General features: G+C 37.2%; 1 protein-coding gene across 1 annotated transcript in view; it reads left to right on the top strand.

The window, feature by feature from the left end:
• The window catches only part of LOC122535873 (contactin-6-like), an 80606-nt gene extending 77345 nt beyond the window's left edge, over nt 1-3261 (top strand). The window contains exon 7 of the mRNA XM_043667752.1: nt 2049-3261. Within this exon, the coding sequence (XP_043523687.1) occupies nt 2049-2122 (74 nt within the window). The 3' untranslated portion in view covers nt 2123-3261. The remainder of the gene's footprint in view (nt 1-2048) is intronic.
• The last annotated feature ends 21530 nt before the right edge of the window (nt 3262-24791 follow it).

Here is a 24791-nt window from a genome sequence, read left to right as displayed (position 1 = left end):
TAATTATTCTGTTTCGAGTATTAAAATATATTGTAAATCCACCGGCCAAAATAAATAAACACCGCCGAAAGCCATATCAACAATGTTCCTACGAAAATGAAATGACCGATTCGTTCAAATACCACAGATTTGCAACATGTGCATTTTAAGAGATTTTAGTGATTTTTCTCAAAATATATAAATATAAATTTCTGCTTATCGCGTTATAAACTTTTGCCTAACTTTTACTCAGGCTCTAAGTTTTCTACTCTCTCATAGCTCGCTTCGTTTATTTTCAATTTAATACTTGTATAAATTTTTACACATTACCTGTAATTCTTTAAGGTAATGTATTCTTTTCTTGAACAACTCGCTGTTCGCCCTCTTTCTAACATTCGACGCTTCAAACAACCAACTCCTTTCCGCCTCGAGAAAAGAAACCACATAGATATTCCTCGACGACGAAAATGATCACCAATGAAAAATTATCAAAAATGAAAGAAGATAAGCTCGATCGGTACCGCAGCCAGCAGAACCCAGGCTGCGAAAAGTCGACGAAGGCGAAACGGACTGGCGGAGAAGAAAACGCGCCGGTGCAAAATCGGTGAGACGAGGAACCGCCCCGGGAGCGATCCAAAAGGAGAGAACGGAGAAGAAAGGGAAAAAGGAGAAAGAAAAGAAGGAAAAGGTAGAAGGAAAGGCGAGCGTGGTGACTACCGCTGGATAGCCTGACAAACAAACGGAAAATGAGCTGGAGGAGAGGACGGCAAAGAGGATGATTGGGGGTGAAGGCCCGCCGAGTTGTTTCTGATTTGTAATTAGAGATGAGTGGGGCTGGAGAAGAATACATCTCTTTCGAAGCGAATAATGACTGAAAGTATGGGCCAGGCCAGCCGGAAGAATAACCGACTTCCTCGTTCCCTGCTCTGCTCGCTCATCCTCCTCGGTCCGACTCGGTTCGTCTGCTTTTCCCTCCCGTCTGTTCGCCGACGCTCGCCCTTCACCGTCGAACGTATCGTCTCGTCGAAGGAGACGAGACGTTCGCGGCCCGTCTCTCCTCCGGAAAACAACGGCCGGACATTTTCAACCGAGGAACTTTTTGATTGTCGAGCAACGCTTTCGGGACCACCAGCGTGATTTTTACGGTCCCAATGCGATTTCCTACGCTGTTGGTTCCTCTTATTTGCTCCTCTTAATACGAGCACACTCTTTCCCTTTTAGCCCCTTCTTCTTCTTTCTTCTTTTTCCTTTTTTTTTTTTTTTATTTTTCGTAAATGGTTAGAAAGAGGGAGGTCAAGAAACTTTCGGTTCAATGATCGCTGGATTTGCGTGGGAAGATTAGCGTGATAATTAATTATTCGTGAAGTCTATTTATCTTTGCAAGTGACGTACGATCGCGTCAAATTCCAAATTTGCATTTAATTATACGTATATCTTATGAATTCTATCTTAATGCCATAACGAAGGAGTATTCTTTCAGTAGGAATCTGTTTTAATACGAGTATACCCATAAAGGATACTCTTAGTTTTATTTTATTTTTCGTAGATAGTTTGAGAAAAGAGTAGAAGCTTTTACTGACTGTTGGATTTTTGTTGGAGGATAAGCATGATAATTGATTGTTCATCATATGTTCGGATCATATGGAATATAAAATGTAGCAGAAGACGATGAAAATACCGAATTTGCATCCAACTGTTATATTACGTACATATTAAAAAATTCTAACGAGAGGATATATCTGATCGATTTCAATGACCTTCAAATATATTACAAAGGCCATTGTTCTGAATAATTTTATTTATATATACTGGATAATGCACGTAACTGCGACGAGCAATATATTTTTAATAGCTAGCTTGATATTTTATTATCTATTTAATAAAAGATTTTAATTTCTATATATATATATATATACACACATATGAAATGACCTTCGTATTACACAGTGTATTACCGAAATCGATGATTCGATCGTATCAACGAGAGACGTCGAAAACACAATTAACATGAATTCAGTTCAATTATTCCAATAGTATCTACGATTTAAAATTAAATTTTCTACTTTCAGACTCAGCCATCGACGTGACAACGACGGGATTGCTTCTGATGATAGCTCTGGTCGTGGTGTCAATCATTCGATAAGCTAAACTGGAAATAGACGCGTCGTTGGACGTCGATCACACGTGTAATTAACCTGGATTTCAAAAGATATAAAAGAACAAGGAGTCAGAGACCGACTGCGAGAGATACACAAACGACATGCGATAACACCAGCGCACACGTACATATGCATACACACATACACATATATAAACAAATATATATATATACATACGTACATGAGAAAAAAGGGTGAACGACTGAGTAGTTAGTGTCGTATTAAAACACGAACGAGCAGGATGATTAATAATAAGAATAATAATTACGCGTGCCAAGCCAGTGTAGCGCAGTGTCCAGGAAAGCAAGACGAAATGAGAGAGATCGTGCGATAGAAAACGAATTTCTATCGACTAATCAGTATGTACGAAACGTAGATGGTAAGAGAAGGGTGAGCAAATCACAAAGTGCAACGACTATCGCTTTCAGTGTAACATATTGTATAACGCCGTAATGTCGCCGCAAAGAACGACACGCCAACGATCTCGAGTTCCGAGCTGAAAGAAAGTCTCCCTCGAGCTTGTTCGAGTTCAAAACTAATAGTTTCGCGAAGTTCTGGTTGAGAAATTCTGTTGGAAAATTCACTCCGATCCTCCTTCATTCCATCTTTTTGGAACAGTTACACGTTATACAAATATTCGAAGAAATACCGTTCTTTTATTTCAGCAGTTTAGAATACAAATGACACTTTCTGAAGATTAATATTCCAAATCTTCCCAGCCGGTAGCCCGAAGATTGTTATTTGGACTGGTATATACTGCGGAATCTTATTTGAGAATTTCTTCATTCCCTTTATTCCCTTTTTTATCCTATTTCTTTCTATCTTTCTACTCGAGATACGAGTGTCTTTTTAAAGATTAATATTTCATCTTTCGAACCAGCAGCTTGAAAATTATTTGTACCGTTTTGTGCAAGAGGATAAAAGTAAAAGCAAAAGTTTTAGTGATAAAAGTAAATTTAAAAAAAAAAATGTATCTTAATATTTAACAGTGAAATGTCATCAAGTGAAATTGTTGCAAGATTGACTATAACATTAAAGAATATTTTTGAATGGAAACATTTTTGATTATAGTCCTTTGTTATTCACTAATATATTTATTTTAATAAGTATTATTTGTAGATATTGTCCTGTATTATTTACATAAGCACATTCGTAATCATTAAAATGCAGATTTTTTATTCAAATTCATATTTTTAGGAACATAATCAAAAAAAATGAAAATTCAATAGAAAATTATTTTACATACTAAATGTTACAGAAAATCAAATTCAAATTTTCAAATTTTTCCTACAAATACACAAAAATCTGCAGCTTAATCTAAAAATGATTAACCAAAACCCAATTGAATGCCCAATCTACATAAATTCAAGAATTTAACCTAGATTATAGTAATCAATTGATTAACATCGACTTACATAAGCAACGTTATTCATTTTGAAGATGCAGCAACGAAAATCAGTAGATATAGAATCTAATTAATTATTTCATCTTGCAAGCAATAGCAACTTTAGTTCTCGTAATCAACATTTTCGTCTGAACCAGTTGAAGAACGAACGCGAGCAATGCAAGCGTAAACTGTCTCCGCCATCGATTTCGTCCCTCTATTTTTTCTTCTTGAATGATTCCCTTCCCCCTTTTCGCTCTATCTGCGAAGTGTTCCCTTTCCCAGTTTTTTCTCTCCTTTCTATCAGCCGTTCCGTTTCTTATACCAAATCGCGGATCCCATCTGGATACTTGAGATTAAAACGTCAGATTCGGTACAGAGGACTTCTTTCATGAAGAAGCAAAGAAAAAAAAAAAAAAAAAGAAAGGAAAATGTGAAATGGAGGATAGTACGTCGGGATATAGGAGGAATATTAAGAGCGGAATATTATTAGTCGCAAATGTCTTCAAATTCGGAAAATGGGACCTTCGACTAAATATATATTCGTTCTGATCACCAGACTGCGGACGGTCACACGTTTTTTTATGAATTTAAAGAAAAATTTATACCTAACATGCAAAAATGCATAAACTCATATAAAATTAACGTCTTTATTTTCAATTATAATCAAATTTTAATAATGACTTTCAGATGTTATTATATTAATAGACGAGACAAAAATTAGATTACATTTTTTTTAATTATGTTCGTAGAAATATCAAGTTGAATGAACATCTGCAGATCACACGTTATTCTTGTTAATAGATAGCAAGACGGAACCTTTGATCGATAATATCTTTGCTACACTCTAATCGTTAAACTGCCAATATTTATACATTCTTGAGAAACTTCTATTAATCATATTATCCTCGTCAAGTTTTCCCATTGAATTTCGAATAAATCTCGGATAAACTCGCCTCCGTCATGTAATTTATTTTTCATAAATCTGATCGATAGAAAAGATTACAAGTGCTTACACTCGGACAAGCTCGACGATGCAACTCTAGAATGAATAAAACCAGGGATCTGCGAGTTACTTGAAGGAATTAATTGAACGAGGAATGATAAAAGAAAAAGAAAGAGAAGAGAGGAAAGCGACGCACCGAGGCAGCTTTCATCACAATTGAATATATTCCTTAGAGGTCTTGTATCCACGTCGACTAGACAGCTGCTCAAAAATCGTACGTACAATATCGACGATGGAAGGAATATCGAAAACGCTTAAAACGAAAAAGAAAATACGAAAAAAAAAGAAGAGAAACAGAGTATATATAAATAACGCGTAGATTATCGATTTTTAAGTGACGACGGAAACAATTAGAGATAAAGGAATTTTATTCTCGCTGTCCGCGGCTTCATTAGTTTCGCGCTAGGGGTAAGCGAATAAAGTGTTTTCATCGGATCCTAACAAAACAGCGAAAGCCTTTCACAAATAATTTTGCAGGTTTATCGGCAACGCGGAATACCACTCAGAAATTTTCGATTCCCAACCAGCTTCGACTGTTGATTGTAATCACGAACGTCAATTTCGATGATTTACGTTTGGAAATAATAATAATAAAAAAAAAAAAAAAAAATAGGAGAATGAGAAACGAGATCGAGAAATGAGAAATAAAAGAGAGAACAATTTTTGACGTTTTCCAGAGTAATTTTTACAGAAAAATCAATAACGCGAAATAAAAAGAGAAAAAAAAAACATTTCGGCACAGAGCCTTTCGATCGATTTTAATTCATCCAGGGTGCTATTGATCTCGAACAGCCGGAAACGCAAATTAATTGTAATTCCGTGCGCATTGAAACGCTCACAAAAAATATTTCTTTTTTTTTTGCGGAGATACACGTCGGTATTTCAATGGAAAGGAAAATAACTGAATAATAACTACGGGGTACGAATGAAAATTCCATTTCGGTTGCACAGAGGAATATTTTGAAATTCAAATGGCATGAGTTTTTAATTCGTTCTAGTCGTGAAGATAATTCGAAACACGCGCGATGTACATACGGGGTGATGCAGAAGTTTCTTCACGTATATGAATTCCTAATGATACGGTCGTGTTTCTTTGAAACAGATGAGCTTGCGAGATAACGTAAATTATTAGGTCAGTCTGTGTATGAAATGTCTGTTGTTCATTTAAATTTTGAATTTGAATGTTTTATTTTATCATCAATCAACGCCCACATTAGAAAAAAGAAAGCTGTATGTTTATTTAATGAGAATATATCGGGATCTGATTATTAGCCATCGTGAATAATTAAAATGTCCGTTTAGTTTTCTTCTAGGTGAAGAAAACTGTTGTGAAAGCTGCTGAAAGTAATTCTTCGATGCACGAAATATTAGAAAATGAATAATTTCATTTCGAGAATTTTTCAATTCCAGAACTGATTAATCTATCTAGAACAACGGAATTAATTGAATCTGAAAAATTGCTTCGATTAAAGAAATTATGAAGGAACACAAGTTATTAAAATTTCATGTATAAAAAGAGCGACATTTCATATTCACCAACCTAATCGTTAAATCGTCGATTAAACAGGACTCTATCGCAAGTTTCATTGAAGGAATCGATCTTTTAATACTAGAACTATCAAAATGATCAAAATGGCCAATTGATAATTTTTCATAGAAATTTTTTAGATTTACCACTATGCATTTTCAGGCATTCGAAAGATTTCTTCGTCGTGTAGTTTTTTTCTTGCTTAAATAAAATTTTTATCATATTTCCGACTTAAGAATGCTCTTTTTCTTTCTTCCAAAAACTATGCCCAAGTAATCTGCTAAATTATTAAAACGAGAAACATTCAAGTTTCGTATTTATCTGCGATGATTGACACTTCGTGAAATTTAGGGAAACTTTTAGAACGTGTATCAATCGCAAAGTTTCATATTTATCTGTAACAAGGACTTGACACTTTATAAAATTCATAGAAACTTTTAGAATATGTGTCGATCCCAATATACAGACTTAAATGTAAATTTTCATCTATCTTCGATTGTTATTATTATTTTATACCAATTAATGTCATGCAATGTCTCAATCTCCACTCCTATTTGAAATATATATAATTATCATTCGAGATTAAACATCACAGAACAAAATTAGATCGACCGGTCGAATGTTGAAGTATATTTTATTCATTCATTCGATATTTACGCGACTCACAAACGACAGTGTACATAAATAAAAGCTCGTGCTGTTCTTTGTTACTCATTTCCTCGTTGCAAATTTCACACTTTAATCGGTTGGTAGTTCTAATATTAAAATTCCTTCGTATAATGTCACGTATCGCGGACAATGTTGACGAAGTTCCGTCGTACAGACGTAACGGTAACGTTCGTTAACTCGTCGCGCGATTAATTTATTCGCGTGTTAATTAACGAGGTTCGGAATTTCTCAGTGAACGCGCAAACACGGTCGGCGGGGCCGCGCCAGTTTAAAGCGGACTTCGAACTACTTAGGAATATCCATTATTCAGCGTACATCTTGTTTAAAGCAACAGGTTCGAGAGTCCCGTAGCTCGACACGAACGGGTTAAAGCCCATGACGGATTAAAAGAAAGGCGGAGCCGAGGGATCAGACTTATTATCGGCGGATCATTTTAATTTCGTTGTCGACTCGAGCGTATAGGAGGGTTGCCCCTCCTAACGAATGATAGATACCGAATTTCCAGCATTCGTGCTTCGATCTCTCCTCCAACCGTGAAAACCACTTCTCATCGTTTCTCTGTAGAAATCGTTACACACATCGTGGAACATATAAGGCACAATAGTAGAGCTGATAGGCGAAATCCTTTGTACATAATATTTTTCGGCGATTAGGGGTGACAGCTGAGTTATTCTTCGTTGACGTAGAAGAAGAGAGGGAGATGATATTTTTGAAGAAAATTTGAGAAGAGAAAAGAAACGAATTCCTCCGAAGAGCAATCTATGGTGACGTTTGTTTTTGTAACGAGTAAATGTAGATAGTACGTGTTGAAGTTCACGTCTTCTTTCTAGAGGACTTCTTTCTCTATCGGACAGCCGACAGGTTTGCTCGCCACGCGGAAATGTTTTCGATCGAAACAGGTATAGACACATATTGCAATCTCTCGAACGGTTTCTATTAGTAGCACGAGCCACCCTGTGTGTCGAGGAAAACGAAAATTCAGAAAAACCACCGACATCCACCGATTGCAGACTATAGAAGTCTCGCCCGAGCAATTATCGCGCGAAATAATTATTCATAGAGTTTCTCAAGTAGGATACGTGCAATAGACACTGAACTGTGCTAATACCGCGGTGTTATTCTTGTAACGACGTTTATTTCTCTTAACCTTCTATAACATCTCGAAAGTGTACAAAATATCCAAAATATGGTGTCGTTTCTACCTTTGCAATTTTATTTTCACGAAAATATGAATTTGCAATTTACAAGCCGGCCATTTATTAATTCCCAGATTTTTAACAGCTAATAATGTAAGTAAAGTTTAAGTTTGTGAATTGATTTGTAAATTAATTAACCAGGTAATAATCTTTCCCTGTTACAATCAATCAAATCAACGTTTTCTAAAAACCAAACGAAACTCTAGTTACAGAGGGTTGTACACTAATCTCACTTCCCGCGATCGATTACGATTACGAATTTCGATGAAGTCGGAAGTCGAGCCCATTCGGATTATTCCTAATTCGTGCAATGTCGCGATTTTTTCATCTAATCATCTACCGATCGAACGAGCGCTTGATAATTAACGCAGTTCACCTCTCGGTGAGAAAGGAGAGGCGTGGTGATCTCTCGTGCATTTCGCGCCCCTGTATTTCCTCTCGAGCTAATTTCTACAGACACAGAGAACGATGGCGCACACTATACACGCTATACGAATATCGGCCTGAGCATAATAAACGTTCGACTCGTCAGCTGGCGGATCCTGTAAATACGAGTAAATAGACTAAATAAGTAAATATTTAGACATCGGGGAGAAAGAGACGAGAGGCAAAAAGGTCCTCGCGGCGCCGTTCAATTAGCGATCGTTTTCTTTCGTGTCCAGTCTGCTTGGAAGTGAACACGCGCGGAGGAACTCGTCGAAGATGCTCTCGCGTCGCGGGAACTTTTTGCCCTGGTTTTGCATTGAATTTAGAGTAAATACAGAACCGGCGCGTCCGGCTAGAAATCGAGTTATGGCCGCTCACGTGCAAGCGAAACGATCCAAGCGACTTGAATTCGACGTTTGAAGCACGCTGCGAGAACGTGAAAATCCCACTGACGCGTATTTAATTTTCTACGTACAGACATGGACAACAGTTTGGAGTAGTTCTTCACTTTTTTTATTTTTTTATTTATTTATTGTTTTATTTTTGAACGGAATTAACTTTTTCCTCTGCGCGTGTTTTCTCCGAGAAATGAGAATATAACGATTCTAATTTTGATTGTCAATTACTCGTAATCAGAGCCTTCTTCGAAATAATTTGTCGAACTTGTTTCTAATATTTTTATTGCATATTTGAGCATTTGTTTCATTTCCAATTCGTAAATAAATAAAAGTAGTGTTGATGATATTGGGTATGCTCACAAAAAAAAAAAAATATTCCAAACACTAGTTATAGATATATAGTTCATTAAAATTTTAATACTACAAAAGAATAATATTAATTTGAAGAAACACACGAATTTGAAAAAAGAAAAACAAACTGTAGCCTTATAGAACTTGAATTCGAAGTTTTGAAATTTCTACAAATTAAAAATTGCTAAAAACAAATTATATGTAATAGTCCACGCCACTGGTAGAAAGAGAATCTTAAGGCAAGAAGCTAAATTTTCTTTCTCCGCGGTTAAACGAAAACCAAAATTTAAAAGCATTTGTAAAGCACTGGGAATTATTATTTCACGATTATGAATTTACTTGCGATAAATAATAATTGGATAGAATTTGTGATTGCCACTTTGCGTGGATTAAAAAGATCATTATTTATCGATTGTGTTTCATCAAAAATTGAAAAATGAAAAATATCGCGACAACGAACGTAACGTGTATTGACGAGAAAATATTCGAAACAAATTTATAATTTAAAATTGTCAATTGAATGCAATTTTGCAACATACATACATACATGCGTTTATTTTATAAACGGCAAAGTAACTTTCGCAATGGGATTTTGAGAGACAGTTAAAAAAAAAAAATTCGGGAACCGGAGTTACCAATTTCATCCATCCAGTTTATCTACATTTCCATTTCGCCAAAAACACGGTGAAAGAAGCAAGTTACGTACTTCTTAAACTCTGCATAAACTCTGAACTCCGTAACTTTCGAACTTGAGAACTGACGAACTTCGAATTCAGAGAGATCCTCGGGGTTAATGAACTCGCTGCAGTTTTCAAATTTCGCGCGTGTCAATGAAAGTGAGGCGAAAGCAATGAAACGCGAGAGACAGAATAAAAAGACAGTACGTGGAGAAATGTCGCTCAATTTTACAAACAACGGAGAAGATTGTTACGGAATGTTTTATTAAAATGACGTAAAAATGTGTATAACACTAATAAATGTCAAAATAAAATTGAAAATTTCCATTTACTTGTGCAATTTGATATTGAAAGAGCGTCACTAGTTTTTTTTAAATTGAATTTTACAATTTTATGAAATTTCAAGAAACTGAAAGTGTTAACAGTATTGTTTAAATCAACTACGTTCCTTGAGTTCATATTTTAATCTGACTGTCAGTTTAGTAAACGCAAAATTGAAACCAATAAATTTTACGCATATATTTCGTTTCAACAGAAGTTACTTATTATAAAAAAGATATATTTCTCAAAAATGGAAGAGCACAGCAGAGTTACAAATATAAATAAACTGACAATCTTCTCAGTTTTCATTTTAGCAATAGGAGAATGATTATTTTACGATCCCAAAACTCCGCTAACCAAACAAGTTTGTCTCCTTATTAATATTCTATATTGTCAAAGCAGAATTTATTTTCAAATAAATTCTAATTAAAGCCTTGTTCCAAAACTTGCTGCACGATTTCCATAAAAATATATAATACGTGTCTTTGGGATTTCCACGACTTGAGAAAAAGAGGTGAGCTTCAAACGCTTGAGTCGCATCCCCCCTTGCAAGATGATATTTTCGTTTGGTCGTTCGACTGATTTCGCCGGATTTTGTACGGCTATTGTAAACAAGCGTGGGGGTGGCGCATAGAAAAAAGTAAACAATACCATAGGAGGGATATTTTGACCTTAGCGTGTAACGAAATCGACGCGATGGACGTGGTCGTCGTTAGAGGTTAAGTTATTTTAAGGTTGCTCGGTCGCATCGTTTTCGCTCGAATCTCGACGAGAAGCTCCGTCAAGCTTAACTAAACTTAAACGAAAACGCAACGCGGTATTTTGCCAGGGTAATATCGAAAAAACGGAAATTTATATGTCGAACTTTTCTTCTTTCGCTTCCATTTGTATACGCTAAGTGTGTATGTTAATTAGTACGTGCGCCGATGATGAATGTTGCTGAAGTAATCGTTGTACCTACGGACAACTGACGTTTGATTACGAGAAGTTTAAACCAGGTTTGAATATTATTCAAAGAATATATATTTCAAAAAGAATAATATCCTATATAGTTAGATGGTTTCCTTTTCTACATTATTTTATTATTTTAATATCAAAAGATTTTATTTTGTCTTCTGTCTTATATCTGAATAAATTTTTATTCGAATAATTTCTCAAATACTTCTTATCTCTCTCTCTCTCTTTCTACTTTTCCTATATCGTTTCTCAAATTAAATTACTTCAAATTGTCATTTTTTATTTCATTTCAAATGAAATATGCGCAAGCCCGGTTTAAACGTTGAAATTCTTGCATCGAGTGTTTTGGCAATGTATAATATCAAATTATCCTCTGGCAAATAATATTATTAAAATATGAGTGATTCATTTACAGAGGAGAAAAATCAACGTTTGCGTTTGTTTGATTGATAATTGGCGTTTGATAACGAGGAGTTTAAACATTGATGAACGTTAAAATTTTTGTATCGAGCGTTTGGCATTTTACCACGTGAAATTATCCTTCGGAAAATAATAATTATTAAAATACCGACGATTTATTTGTAGAAAACAAAAATCGATGTTCGTGTTTGTTTGATCGTAATAACAATTGTTAAGAATTTATACGTAACTATTTCATAGAAAACCTAAAGACTGTAGATTATTTTTACTATTTAAGACGTTAAATGGGGATAGTCGATTGAATAAATTTCGAAGCGAAAGGACAAAAGTCGCGTACAACTTTCCCAAGGCTTGGCAGCTTCCCTCGAACTTCGAGGCGAAAATGATACTGATACGAAAACATGCGAATAAAACGAATTAAACGCGAAGGTATATATGTATACATAACACAGAATATAAATATATAAATATATAAATATAAATATACGAATTAAGAGGGACTATTAAGTAATGATATATCATATATATGTATATACACCTATATATACATATATATATTGTATGTTACATGATATATTATTATAATATTATTATGCTTTGCGCCGTTGAGTTGAATGTTGTTATTTACATGAGAAAACAAATGAGAGAGATTCTTATGGATACACTCGATATATGTAATAAAATGTGGGTGAAGTAACTGCCCTGGAAAAAGAAATCATATGTGTTGTTTTTTCATCACTGATACCCCTTTAATATTCTCTAAACACCATCCAGGAAACCTCTTACAAATTTCTAATTTTTGAATCACAAAACATATACTACTTTAATGCAAAATATTATATTGTAATATGCCATTAATTTTTTAATTACTTATCTGACAATGGTATCTAAGCCATTCGCGATGTTGTAAAATTTGCAATCGATTTTCAACGATATTTCATGAAAGTATCTTTTTCATAAAGAACTTCATTGACACTGGACTGCAATATTTATGGCTTTACTACTAAGTTTCACCAATTACAAAGATACTAAATGATTCATTTGTAACATTATTAATTCTCAAATTTGAAATTACCACAAATAACTACGATCTTGTTTTCTTCTGTAATTAAATATAATTCTGGTTAAAATTAAAATGCTAAAACTTTCATTATGTATAAATGAAATTATTATAAAGCAAGATCGATATTAAAGGCGCTTCATACTTCTAGTCCCTTTCGTGACACAATGCATGACCCGTTGGCAGGCATTAAAAATTTATCTCTAAATTCTCTGTACACGAACACGATACCACGTGCTTTCACCTTTATATTCTAAATCAATAAACTTTTCAATATAATAAAAGCACAAGCTTCTATGTATATTTTGCAAAGAATCGTTGAAACCTCGAAAATCAATAAAATTCCTGCCAAAAGTCGATCGTTTCTACCGCTAGTAAGAATTTAATATTAATTATCGACGTTGAAATTTTACTTGGATCGCGAAGAGACAGTCCGATTGAAGTTTTAAATTCCGTTTGAAAATTCTGTTAGCCGAGGCATCGCCGGAGAAAGTGAAATAATTAATTTCTTGATATTATAACGGCAGTACCCGCGTTGATTTGTATTTAACTGCTTTGCCACGTCGGCGAACGTAAATCCTTAATTACCAAGTGCTTACGATCACCGGTTCGCTTTCACGACATGCCACCGATACAACAATAAAAAAGAAGAAAGAACTTTCGAACGCGGAGAGAATATTCCACCATTGACGTCAGTTTCGTTCTTCTGAAACAGAAAATTCCACGTTGTACGTTTATTTTGAAAACCCGGCCCGATATTGTTACAGCAAACACGTCGACGACGAACAACTCCGTGCGTAAAAATAATTTTCTATTATCATTCCTAATAAATTTTTCAAACAGAAAGAAGAAGCTTCAGGCGCGCGTAATACATTTCATTGAAAAAATGTTTCGTTCGTCTGTGCAAACGCGACTGTATCTTTGAATGTAAATTATTGTGATGTACTGAAACGGCGCATTAAATTTATGAAATGTCGGCTGGATTTTATTCTCTTTTTTTTTTTGTCGCTTTTTTTTTTTTTTTTTTTTTTTTTTTTTTTACCAGCTTCGTTACCTCGCCAGTAATAGCGATGTTGCTCGAGCGTAAAAAGAGTGCTGGATCCTGCAATATTCACCGCGGGCGTAAGAATACCATTTCGAAAAGGTAATAGCGCCTTCATTTCCTGTATTTGTTGCACTATCTATTTCAATGGTAAACATTTTTGCGAAATTGAAAATACCATCAATGGATTTAATTAATCGAAGTTCCATTAACCAAAATTAATAGCAATACGAAAGCAAACAGATTAAATGGAGGCTCGCTGAATAATTGGGGAAAATTACAGTATAGCGCACCTCTTTAGAGCCACTTGTGTAATTCATTCTCTGCATTAATTTTGCTAAACACCACTGTGCGAGTTGCGCCACTCGTATTAATCCTGCGATACATGATTAACGCTGTTTCTGCGTTCCTTCATTTTGTATATCCGATGAATATGTGTCACCATTCTTTAGTACTGCTCCGAAAGAAATTTTTTGGGATTAATTAAGAAATGAAATCATGGTTATACGTACATAATCGGATAAATTGGTCATGCGAATCAATATATCATGAGAACATTCAAAAAGAACGTGACGAAAATAATTTAAGAAGTTTAAAAATGGTAATTTTAATTTGAATGACAGATTATGTTAAATTCCAATCTCTTTTGAACGAAAAGCCAGTATAAATGCGATCTAAATTAAATCATTCTTCAATCAAGCAAATATTTGCGAGGAAAACAGCCAGAAATATATCCTTCGTATATATATAATATATACATTGATCAAAATATGGTAATATCGAACGTTTCTCCATTTAATTATTTATTCAACGAATTTATTTATTCAATTTATAAAACGAAACTATTCAGTGAAAGAAATTTAATATAAAAGCTTCGAATAAGGACAAGGAAATTATACTACTAAATCAAATCCGATAAGACGAACTATAAAGTGAATGTACATTAGCAAAATATTATTTATAAATACGCCTTTCCTTAGAATAACTTCGATAAAAAAGAAAAAAACAAGATATCATAGAAACTATTTTGAAACATTTATTAAGAAAGATTCTGTAAAGTAAATAAAAATATCTACCAGAGACTATCAAGTACTAGTTTGATTTAACAATTGTACAGTTCGAACAAACAGACCGACTAACCAACGACGATGGTCGAAACGCAGCTATCAACGCTACTTTACGAATACCATGTTTTCGTTCAGTATATTCCCAACTGTTCATTCCAAAGAGAAATACGAACAAACTTCGAGTTGTGAATCATCTACGTGAGCACTACGATACATTCAGATTCTAAGTTTAACCATTTGACGGTCAATTGAATAGTATGAAGAACCTTTGACATTAACGAATTACCCGTTACCTGTTTTTTTCAAATTCTCACTATCGTTCAAACATCTTCCCATCCGTTTCAACTGAAACCTGCGACGTGAGAAGAAACGTTCTTTAAACGAGCTTCGCGGTTTAAAACCTATTAAAGAGCTCCGCAACATTTTCGATCCTCTTTCTTTCCGCAGCTAGCCAATCAAGCTCGCAGTGCGATAAACTCGAAGGAAGGGGCCTACGTGTACCAGGGGCCTGAGTACACCAACGGCGGATCGAGATAAGTGTCGCCGAGGAAAATCCACGGGCGAGCCGAGTCTCTATCTAAGATCGGCAGATTAAACGAACGGGGATGGCGTGTGTTTGCCGTGGCGCGGAGATAGGTGCGTGGAAGTTAAGCAACAGGGCACACGTCTGGCCGAGTAACGGGTGATAGCGCTGCCCTGCCCGAAGGTATATCGGCCTTTACACAATATTTCGCGGGGTTATTGCCGGGCGATGTTGTAACAGCCGGTTCACCATCCGCATACTAACCGGGGGATTAATTCACGCTGGATCCAAAGTCGGCTTACGGGCAGCCGCGTGACTTTTCTCGGACAGCCGCCGGCTTTTCCTCCACGCGCGGTTATACCTTATAGCCGATACCACGCCGTGATTATGAGTCAGGGGGACCTCTACCGATGAATCAGGGGGATCCCTGAAATTTCGACGTGTTTAACTGTCGTTCTGACGCGGGATCCGTGAGTTTTGTCTGCTTGTTAGGAAGGATGCGAGGAGAATATCGATGTCGATTTCTTTCGAAGTTTCGCCGAGTACCTCGTCGTACTCAGGTAAACTACTGAGAACTCGTACAGGATAAACGAAAGAATCGTGAATGAAAATTACGCGAGACGTAAAATCGGAGGTAGTATCATTATGTAATATTTATCAAATGTCTCGATAACTGATAACTACGACGTCTCTCAAGCGTGACGTTACGTGTCGCTTGCGTTAGTGCAACAGAATGGAGAGAGAAGATTGTAAAAACTATAGCGTGGTGAACGTTTCGTTACCGTCTGACGTAACATCGCGTTCAATTTATCATAAATTTGAAATCTACTCGCAGTAGATTCTTGTTTATTACACTTTATTAAAACTTGAAAAGCTGAATTAATTCCTTGGTACGTTGTCAAATATTTCTTGGTATTGTTTTTCATTTTTTTATATTCAAGCATTCATGTATGTTTTTGAATAAAAGCCAGAAATAAGGAATAGTGTCTGTGGTCAAGATTAGGAAACTGGTTTTCTAGGTTGAACCATTGACGTTATTTCGAAAATATCCTTTCGTATCCACGTAGTATTTAATACATTTATGTATCAATGACAATTCAAATTTTCTTGCTGGAAATTATCCATGCATTTCCGATTTATGAAGCTATTTTCTTAAATGGAGCAACATTATAAAGAGACAAAGATCTAAGAAACATCCGAACCGAGCAAGTCTCGACCCTCGTTACACCTAAAATATTCATTCCGAGCGTAAAACCTAACAAAAACACCACACGCCGCATCGTTTCGATGCTTCTATGTTCATTAAATTGCTCACACGTCATCTGGCAATTATTTCTGCTGCAGATGAAGCTTCAATTAGTCCCTGCGTAGATTCCATGCGAGCTCAAAATAAAAAAGAATCGATATCCCAGTCTCATCGGGTCCGGCATTCCCGGGGAGAAGAGAGGGGGGGAGAGAAGAGGAGGAGGAGGAGGAGGAGGAGGCATTCGAACGAGCGAAAGCTGCAAAAGTCGGGATTACCTGGAAAAATGAAAGCTCGGTGCTGTTCGCCGCTGCGCTGCTCGTTCAACCCGCCACCGGACGACCGACACGTTTACGCGAAAACTGTCGCGACGCGTGACATTATGTGGCCATGGTGAAATTAAAAAGTGATAGCCCGCCCGTTGCACTCCGAGCCCCGGCGCGTGTGTTCACGTGTGCGCGACTCGTTCCGCGGTTTTACGACGAAATAACTCACGATCGCCTATTATATTGAAATTTAAGCTAACAGCGCGGCGCACGTGAGCTGCAAGTGTAAACGTTTCGTGAATCGACACGATATTTCCGTTGCGGCGCGTTTATCGGCAGACTCAATATTTACGGGGAAATAAAGCCCCGACGTTTGCCCCGCCGGTTTGTTTTAATTAGATCTGGCCACGGACGTACGTAAGAAGTGGGTACCGTTCGCTCCTGTTTTATTACCAGACTCCGTACAATGGCGTTTATTCGTACGGTCGCGCGTGCAGTGGCAGCCAGTGGCTGTCACAATGGTCGGTGACCACGTTTTTCAACTATGATTATGAAAGAAACGGGCAAACTGATCGTAAAGGGCAACTTTATACTTCGGGAAAATTGATCATTGTACGAAATATCGAGTCGACCGAGTGAATGGAAACGGATTGCTCGCGGGGACCATTCGTGGCCCAACACAGATCCCAAGATAAACGACACAGACGAACAAAGGGGCAGAGAAATCGTTGGAGTAGATTTACTTCAGACTTTTTTTTTTATCGTAACTTGTACTCTGTCTAGATGGAGATTGAATTTGAAAAAATTTGATTTGCAATATGAACGAGTGTCATAGGTTACTACAAAATATATTTATCCTGCTGTATATACATACATAAAATGACCCTTATTGCTCTTACTCTACAAGAGTGTGCAACATGTAGTATGTATTCTTAAAGATCATTATCACGACTTAACAGACACATAATCAAAAACGTGACAAAATCGTTACATTGGAAGAGAATGCATTTTCCAATTGAATGTAATTTAATATTTAGAATAATTCCAACACCAAATACATCAATGAAAATTTTATCATTAGAGGAGAACTTATTGGTGTCCATTTAAAAATATTTTAAATACGACCACTTTCATAACCGGTTTAACTTACATGCAAAAAGCAATACAATTATACCTTTTTCATCTAGATATTTCGATATATAATCGGTATTGATTTGACTCAGATAAACTTTTCATCTATGTATTCACACACTCGGGTGAATTTTGTCCTAAATACTGAACTTCTGCCTTTTGATTTTCTTTCGACTGCTCTATAAGGAGTTAACAAAAGCAAAAAATTATTTTTCTATCACGTAGAAGCGAATAGTTTCCAGTACTATGTTACAATCGGACTCCCTCCCATTTGTTATAAAATAAATACATTAGTATATATATATATATATTCGGGCGAATATATTATATATAGGACGAAAGAAGATCAACGATATCATTGCAAAGCCGCGCGCGGCCGTGTTTTTCCAAGCATTTACAGAGTTTTCATCGTCGATCGCGCAATACTTGGCAATTCCAACCGGGGAAAGCTCCCCTCTGAAAACCTATAAATGTTCCAAATCGTGTATCGAATGACGTCCAGTGAAAACGCAGCAATGAACACTGTATAATACATACGGTACATGTATGTACATATACATATACATATATATATATATATACATATAAAAAAAAAGAGGGAATGGGAGAGAAAAGGGGAGGACGAAAAAAAAAAGAACAAGCGATTAAAATCGCTCTTTTCATTCGAGCGGAGTGAATTCGAAACGAAATGTCGAGCGCAAATTTTGATCGACGTGAGCGGACAAACGAACGAGAGATCGGTCGATTCGAAACCGAAATTGCTTTATTTTCCGAGTGCAATCCAGTCGAGTGGCGCTGGCTCGAATAGCTCGAGCGAACAAGACAATGCGAATCGGGAAAAGATGATTCCACGTAACCATTGTGCCCGAAGCTCCGGCGATTATCTGCTGTTTCACATTGTGCGAAATCGTCGAACACCCTCTCCACGGCTGGCTTTACTCGATGAAAACTCGGACTAGCCACGCGACCGATCTTGATTACGCCTGTCGTCTAAACGGCGATTCGTTCGCGACGAAAGGGCGAATTTAATTCGATTATACGCGAGCACCGGGGACCATGTATCACGCGACGATCGCTGTACGGACTCGCTCGTTTGCTTCCCTCTGTCGAAACTTCGTGAAAAAAGTGCGGATTCCAGGGAAATTGCGAACGACGCCCGCCGGATTTACGATTAACGTCTCTCACGTTTTCCTATACATAAAAAAATGAAGAAATAACAGCACATTCTTGAGATATCATATGAAAACGTTTAGAGACAATATTTCGAGAAATATTCTCGTTTATCGAGCCAATAAAGGAATTGTAGAATCTGTTGCAAATTCCCACGCAATAGAAACGAAATTTATTCGTATATAAAAATCGAACATCTTTCCATGCAATACAGCCTACGTGCAAAAATTAATTTGAAAGAATGAAAAAGGCTTGTTTCATTTAAGTTTCGTTTTCCAGATGATCTAATTTGAAAATTTGTCGGGTGCATCTGAATTTAGGACATGATAAGATTGGACAGCGGGAGTAATCGATAGAAGATTATTCCAGCTATGAAAACAAGCGAGAAACGTATAAACAATAAAAATGTTTTCGTTTCAAGCGTCAGTTTCAAAAGCAGAGTTGGTTGAAACAATATTTCTGAAAACATGCCATCCAAATTCCAAATTGTGCGAAACGGAGGAGTTCGACACATTCCGTAATTAGACTCATAGGTTAGGCTGGGTTGATTGGGCTTATTTTGAGCCTTTCGGGACACTGCCATTACCACGCTCTAATAAAGGGACGCGCATACAATCGTATATTCTCCCCTGCAGTCCAATCGCGCGGCAATTTCTCTCGCGGATAGGATCGCAAAGTTTACCGAGAAACATCTCTGGGAACTTGAACTTTCGCCGTGGCGAAGTAATAAAACAGCCAGCTCGTAGAACACCGCGCTAAAAGCAGCTGCGGATAAGGACAAGGCGTCGAAAAAATTGGCTATGTTTCGGTGAAGGCGTGTGTGCCTTTTTTCACTCGGACGTTACACACATTCCCTTGCACCTCTGTCATGTTTAATCTACCATAATCTCGTTAAACATTTTATATATGTCGTTTGCAAAGAGTACCTTTGACACTTCAAACGTAGTACAATTTAGTAAAATTATTCGCATTCTGAAAATTTTCTACACTTGTTATTTCGTTATTTCAAATGATTTCGTTATTTCAAATGATTTCGTTATTCCAAATGATTTGTTTATAACAATTATTGTTCTCAAGCTTAAATTTGGGAAAAATAACTACAATCAGTTGATAACTTTTCCTATAAGTAAACGAAATGATTATTCGTTAAACTTGAATTAATCAGCCCTATTTGTAATTAGATTGCTGTACATTGCTGTAATTAGATTGCTGTACAAGCAGTCTCTGTATTTTGTATTAATTTACATGCTATTTTCATTTATTTGTACGTTTTATGATATTATTGTTATTATTTATTTTTCTCAACTATTCTAGTTAGAATCCACTGTATATATTATACATATATATATAAAAATTACATTCATCAAATGCCAGTAACTGGAAACGTAAAACGCGGAATGAAAATCGTGTACGTTTTCTCAAGGGTACATATAAATTTGCCATAAACCTTACACTTTGTCAGACGTATCACAGTACAAAGAACTGCAAATAAAAGAGGTACACGAGGAGTTATAAAAAAAAAAAAAAAAACAGCTGCACGAAGAACAGCTAATAGCGTTCACAAACTTAAACTTATAATCACCACGAAATGAGTCACAAGTGTCAAATATTTCGAAATTTACAGGTGCCCCACTTTTACCCTTTTTCCTATGTTTTTTTTTTTTCTTCTTCCCTTCCCTTTTTTTCTCAGTGAAAAGAATAACGCAAAAGCTTCCGGCGCTATTGATCTGCCTTTGTTCCCGGCGTTTCCTTGGTTTTTACGTTTTCCTTCCTGACGATGGTTGAAACAGGTTAACGAAAGAGAGAATAAAGAGTCGGCGCGGTACGCACGAAGTGCACTGAAAGCACTGTGTCCATAAAATCGAGCTCCGGTCGCTCGGTAAACGAGTTCGTTTACGAGCTCTACGCAAATTTAGGATCGCTGTTCGAGAACAGCGATCGAAGCCGGTAACCGCGGAGCCACCTCAGACCAGCCTTTAAATCGTGCTAATAAATCGACCGTAAAGAAAAAACAAAAAAAAAAAAACAAAAGAAAAAAAGAAAAGAAATAATTACTCGATCGAGAAAAATATTCATAGGTCTGATTTTCATTTCGCGGGCCAACAAGCTTCAATCGACGTACCATGGTTTGTACGACCGCGAGTGTAATGCAAAAGCATGCTTATCGTACGTTTATGAAGGAATTATTCGAATTATGTCGACATGCAGTTGCGTTCGCAGGTTGCGTAAATAATTTTAGAATAAGACTCCGTGATTAAATCCCCGCGCGATAATCGTGTTACAGTGTGTGCACGAATCAGTGCTCGTTCGCTCCCCACTTTGATCAAACTCGTGCTCGCGCCGTACTTGTATCGTTTATTATATCACAGTGTTAATGCAATGAACGCGAATATTATGCTAGAATGTTGGTACATGCAAGTGCACGCAGACTTGCCAAATTTATTTACACAGAAACGAAACCACGTTCGAAACGATTATTCACACATGTCGATCTGGAAACCACGTACGTATAAATTAAACCACGTTATATTTAAATTTCCAAGCTCGATTTTCTCGAAAATCGGCGCCTTGAATTCATGTTTTCGCGTGGAGTCACGCTCGTTCCCGCCTGTACGACACTGTGTATAAAGAGCTGAGAAGCTCTGTTCATTAGAAACTTGTATAATATGATAATTTAACTGTTCTTTCGTCACAAGAGTTTTCAAACGAATCACTTTCAGTGAAAAGTGACTTAGACTGAGCGATTTCCGAATCCCCTGTATGCAAATTCATAGAAAGCACACTTAATAAAGCACTCAATAAAACTGGTCTTTCTAAAAATCCTACTCGCGTCCAATAATCTACACAGATATGAATAAACCGTATAACAAATAAATGCTCTCCTTCAACAGGCAGATATTGGAAAATCAGTTGATAATTAATGGTCTCAAACAAAGAGAAGGAAATTTCATTGCCCGATGAAATATCAAAAGGGTTGAATCGATCTACGATCCATTACGCATTAATGGACCGTAGATCGATCATTCTGTATAACAATAAAATATCAATTGTCTAATCTCCCAACCCTTTTCCCATTCCATAATCGAGATACGTTTACATAACAAACCGTCATCTTCTCCGCTGTGTTTTGGCCTGTATTCAAGCCGCGGCATCGCGAGATCGCCTGTCTGTTTCACAGAGTCCTCCATCGGAGGAAGAGAGACGAGTTCACGGTCGGCAACGGCCGAAGAAAAAGGCCTCGTGAAACCTTGATGAGCCGTGCTGCCGGCAAGTAGACATTGTGGCGAATTATGAATTAAATTCACCCTCGACTAGCTCCGTGCCAGCACTTGCCTCCCTTTACTTTACTCCATAATACGGTCCGTAGCTCGCGGCTACCCCTTCGGCTCTTTTCCTCGACCATTCAGTCCTCGTTCTCGCCATCTCTCTCTCTCTCTCTCTCTCTCTCTCTCTCTCTCTCTCTCTCTCTCTCTCTCTCTCTCTTTGTCTTTCATCCCGCCCTACTTCTCTGTTACCCTTCAGCTACCGCCAGGTTTCTCGAGCTCTCTTCTATCTTGATTCTCTTCAGCTTCTTCTTCACTCTCGAGAGACTTCACCGAAAGTGGCCGCTACGAGCGGCATTAACCAGTGTCTGTATACGCTAGTCCGCGTTATTAGCTCCTTTTTCCAGTTAAGCTCGGTGTCTTCTTTTTTTTTTTTTCTCTTTTTCTTTTTTCCTTTTTTCGTCTCCCTCCTCTTTCTGTCTTCTCTCTCTCCTCTCTCGCGAAAGCATGCCCGACGATAACGCGCCCGCCGGTTAATAGAGCCGTCTGCATTTTACAAAGCAACTATCTTCTCCGTTTGCCAGGCGTCCCGCGTTGTTTAATATCACCGCGAGCTGTTCAGGGATCGTGTTTCTTCGTTAATCGTGTTTCCACTCGAAGCTCGCGCTTACGCGCATCGGATTCTTCCTTTAGAATTTAGGCAGGTAAAAAAAAATTTTGTTTCGCGAAATTAGTACATAAAGAGTGCATATGTACCAATATCCGTGTCGGGGCGATGCTCGTTACCGTAGAAGCTTCAAGATGAGAGCAAGATGGCCGTAGAACGGATCCTCCTTGAAATTGCTCGTGGAATTAAAAAAAGAAAAAGTGGATCCGCCTTTGAGCGAGTAATAAGTATGAAAAAGAAAAGAAAAGGATACAGGGGGAAATTAAATGATGTCGCGTAGTCTAATCTTTTATGTCACCATAACATTATGCATTTACGCGCGCGCATGTAGCTGCGAAACACGATTGCGACCGTTCTTTTTTCCTGTTTTTAAATTTCATACTCTTGAGTATCAAGATATCGGACATTATTTCATAATGGAAAGTCGTTAATTTATAGTCGTATTACGCGCTTACGTGAGTCACAGATTATTATTGTAATGAAAAATAAAGCGAAAAGATGCGTAAGAGTGAGGATGTTGCTGAAAGGGTTGTACGTCGTATTAGAAACTAGAAAAACGTTGGATCGAGATGAATATTTGAGCTTCTTCAAAAAAATAATACCCTCTCTATTAAACAAACCCCAACGTATCTAATAATAGTGTTGAACAAAGGGTTAAACAAAAATGTTGCCAAACATCAATATTAAAAACACGTGCCTACCATTCCTTTCGCGGCGGAACGCACGAGTGCGACTTTGCACGGCGACGCGCGTCGAATAAACTTCTTCCGAGTAACTACATTGAGAGTGCTAACTTCTTCCCTCATCAAATCCTAAACCCATCGTCCCGTCAAAGTTCCGTCCATCTCTGGCAAAGAGATTTCGGTCTGCCCCTCTACCACAATCGAGATAACGAATCCTCGCCGGGGAAGCGCAATTATATCGATCGTTTCATGGTCACGTACGTGACGTCCAGTAACTTCGTGCCCTTCTCCTCTTCCACTTCGAGCTTTTGCCTCCCGCGGTGTACGTTTTATTGGAAGAACTCCGGCTTGTCTTTGACTTCTTTTCTTATCCCGCGGACGCGTGCAACGAAAACATCGTTTCTATCTGGGAGCACGGGTTCGTGATTGGGAACGTGTGTAACACCTATCCGCGCTCGCTTTTAAGTCTTACTCAGCGAAAAGTTACGAGGCGAGGCACGAGCGTGTGTGTGTTTCGATTTTTTAATCCCTGGCTACGATCCTCGAGTTTTGATATTTTCAATCGTACACTCGGTTTAGCGATAAAAGAAAAAGGATTTGTAATATTTCTAGATGTCTGCGAGAATGTAGAAACCAAAAGTTTGGAGATGTATGCTGTATGTGAAATAATGTCGATGTATACTTGGCATGCTAACATACGATATGTTAATTTAATACTGTAACATAATATTAATTTAGTAAGAAATGAACACGCTTGTCATATTACGTATGGCATAACCGAAAAATATGCAGGAATCGACATGGTACAGCGAAAAATTAAATTGAATACGAAATACAAATATAATATGTCAGTATTGTGTATCTGTCAGACCTGAGAAATTCAAAGACTAATTAAATTGCTGGCACACTTGAGATAAGATTTTCATAATAAAGAGATATGCTCTTCAAACGTAATCAAAAGCACTGAATAACACACGTCTTTGAACCTCCCTCCAAACAGGAAGTCTTCAAACCAAAAGCATTAAATAACACACGTCTTTGAACCTCCCTCCCTCTCCTGGAAATTCGCACTCCACCAACGCATCACATTCCCCGAACACAATACCCGACTGAAATGATATTCTTTTTCTTTTTTTCTTCTTTTCGCCGAAATCCGTGAATGCGCGAGTTTCCAGAATCCACCGGCGAAATTCCTTCGCCTTTCT

Source organism: Frieseomelitta varia, unplaced genomic scaffold (genome assembly GCF_011392965.1).
Source record: "Frieseomelitta varia isolate USP_RPSP 00005682 unplaced genomic scaffold, Fvar_1.2 scaffold_782, whole genome shotgun sequence".
In the NCBI taxonomy this organism is placed as follows: Eukaryota; Metazoa; Arthropoda; class Insecta; order Hymenoptera; family Apidae; genus Frieseomelitta; species Frieseomelitta varia.
The sequence above is the reverse complement of the archived record's forward strand: the minus strand, read 5'-3'. Positions and strand labels throughout refer to the sequence as shown.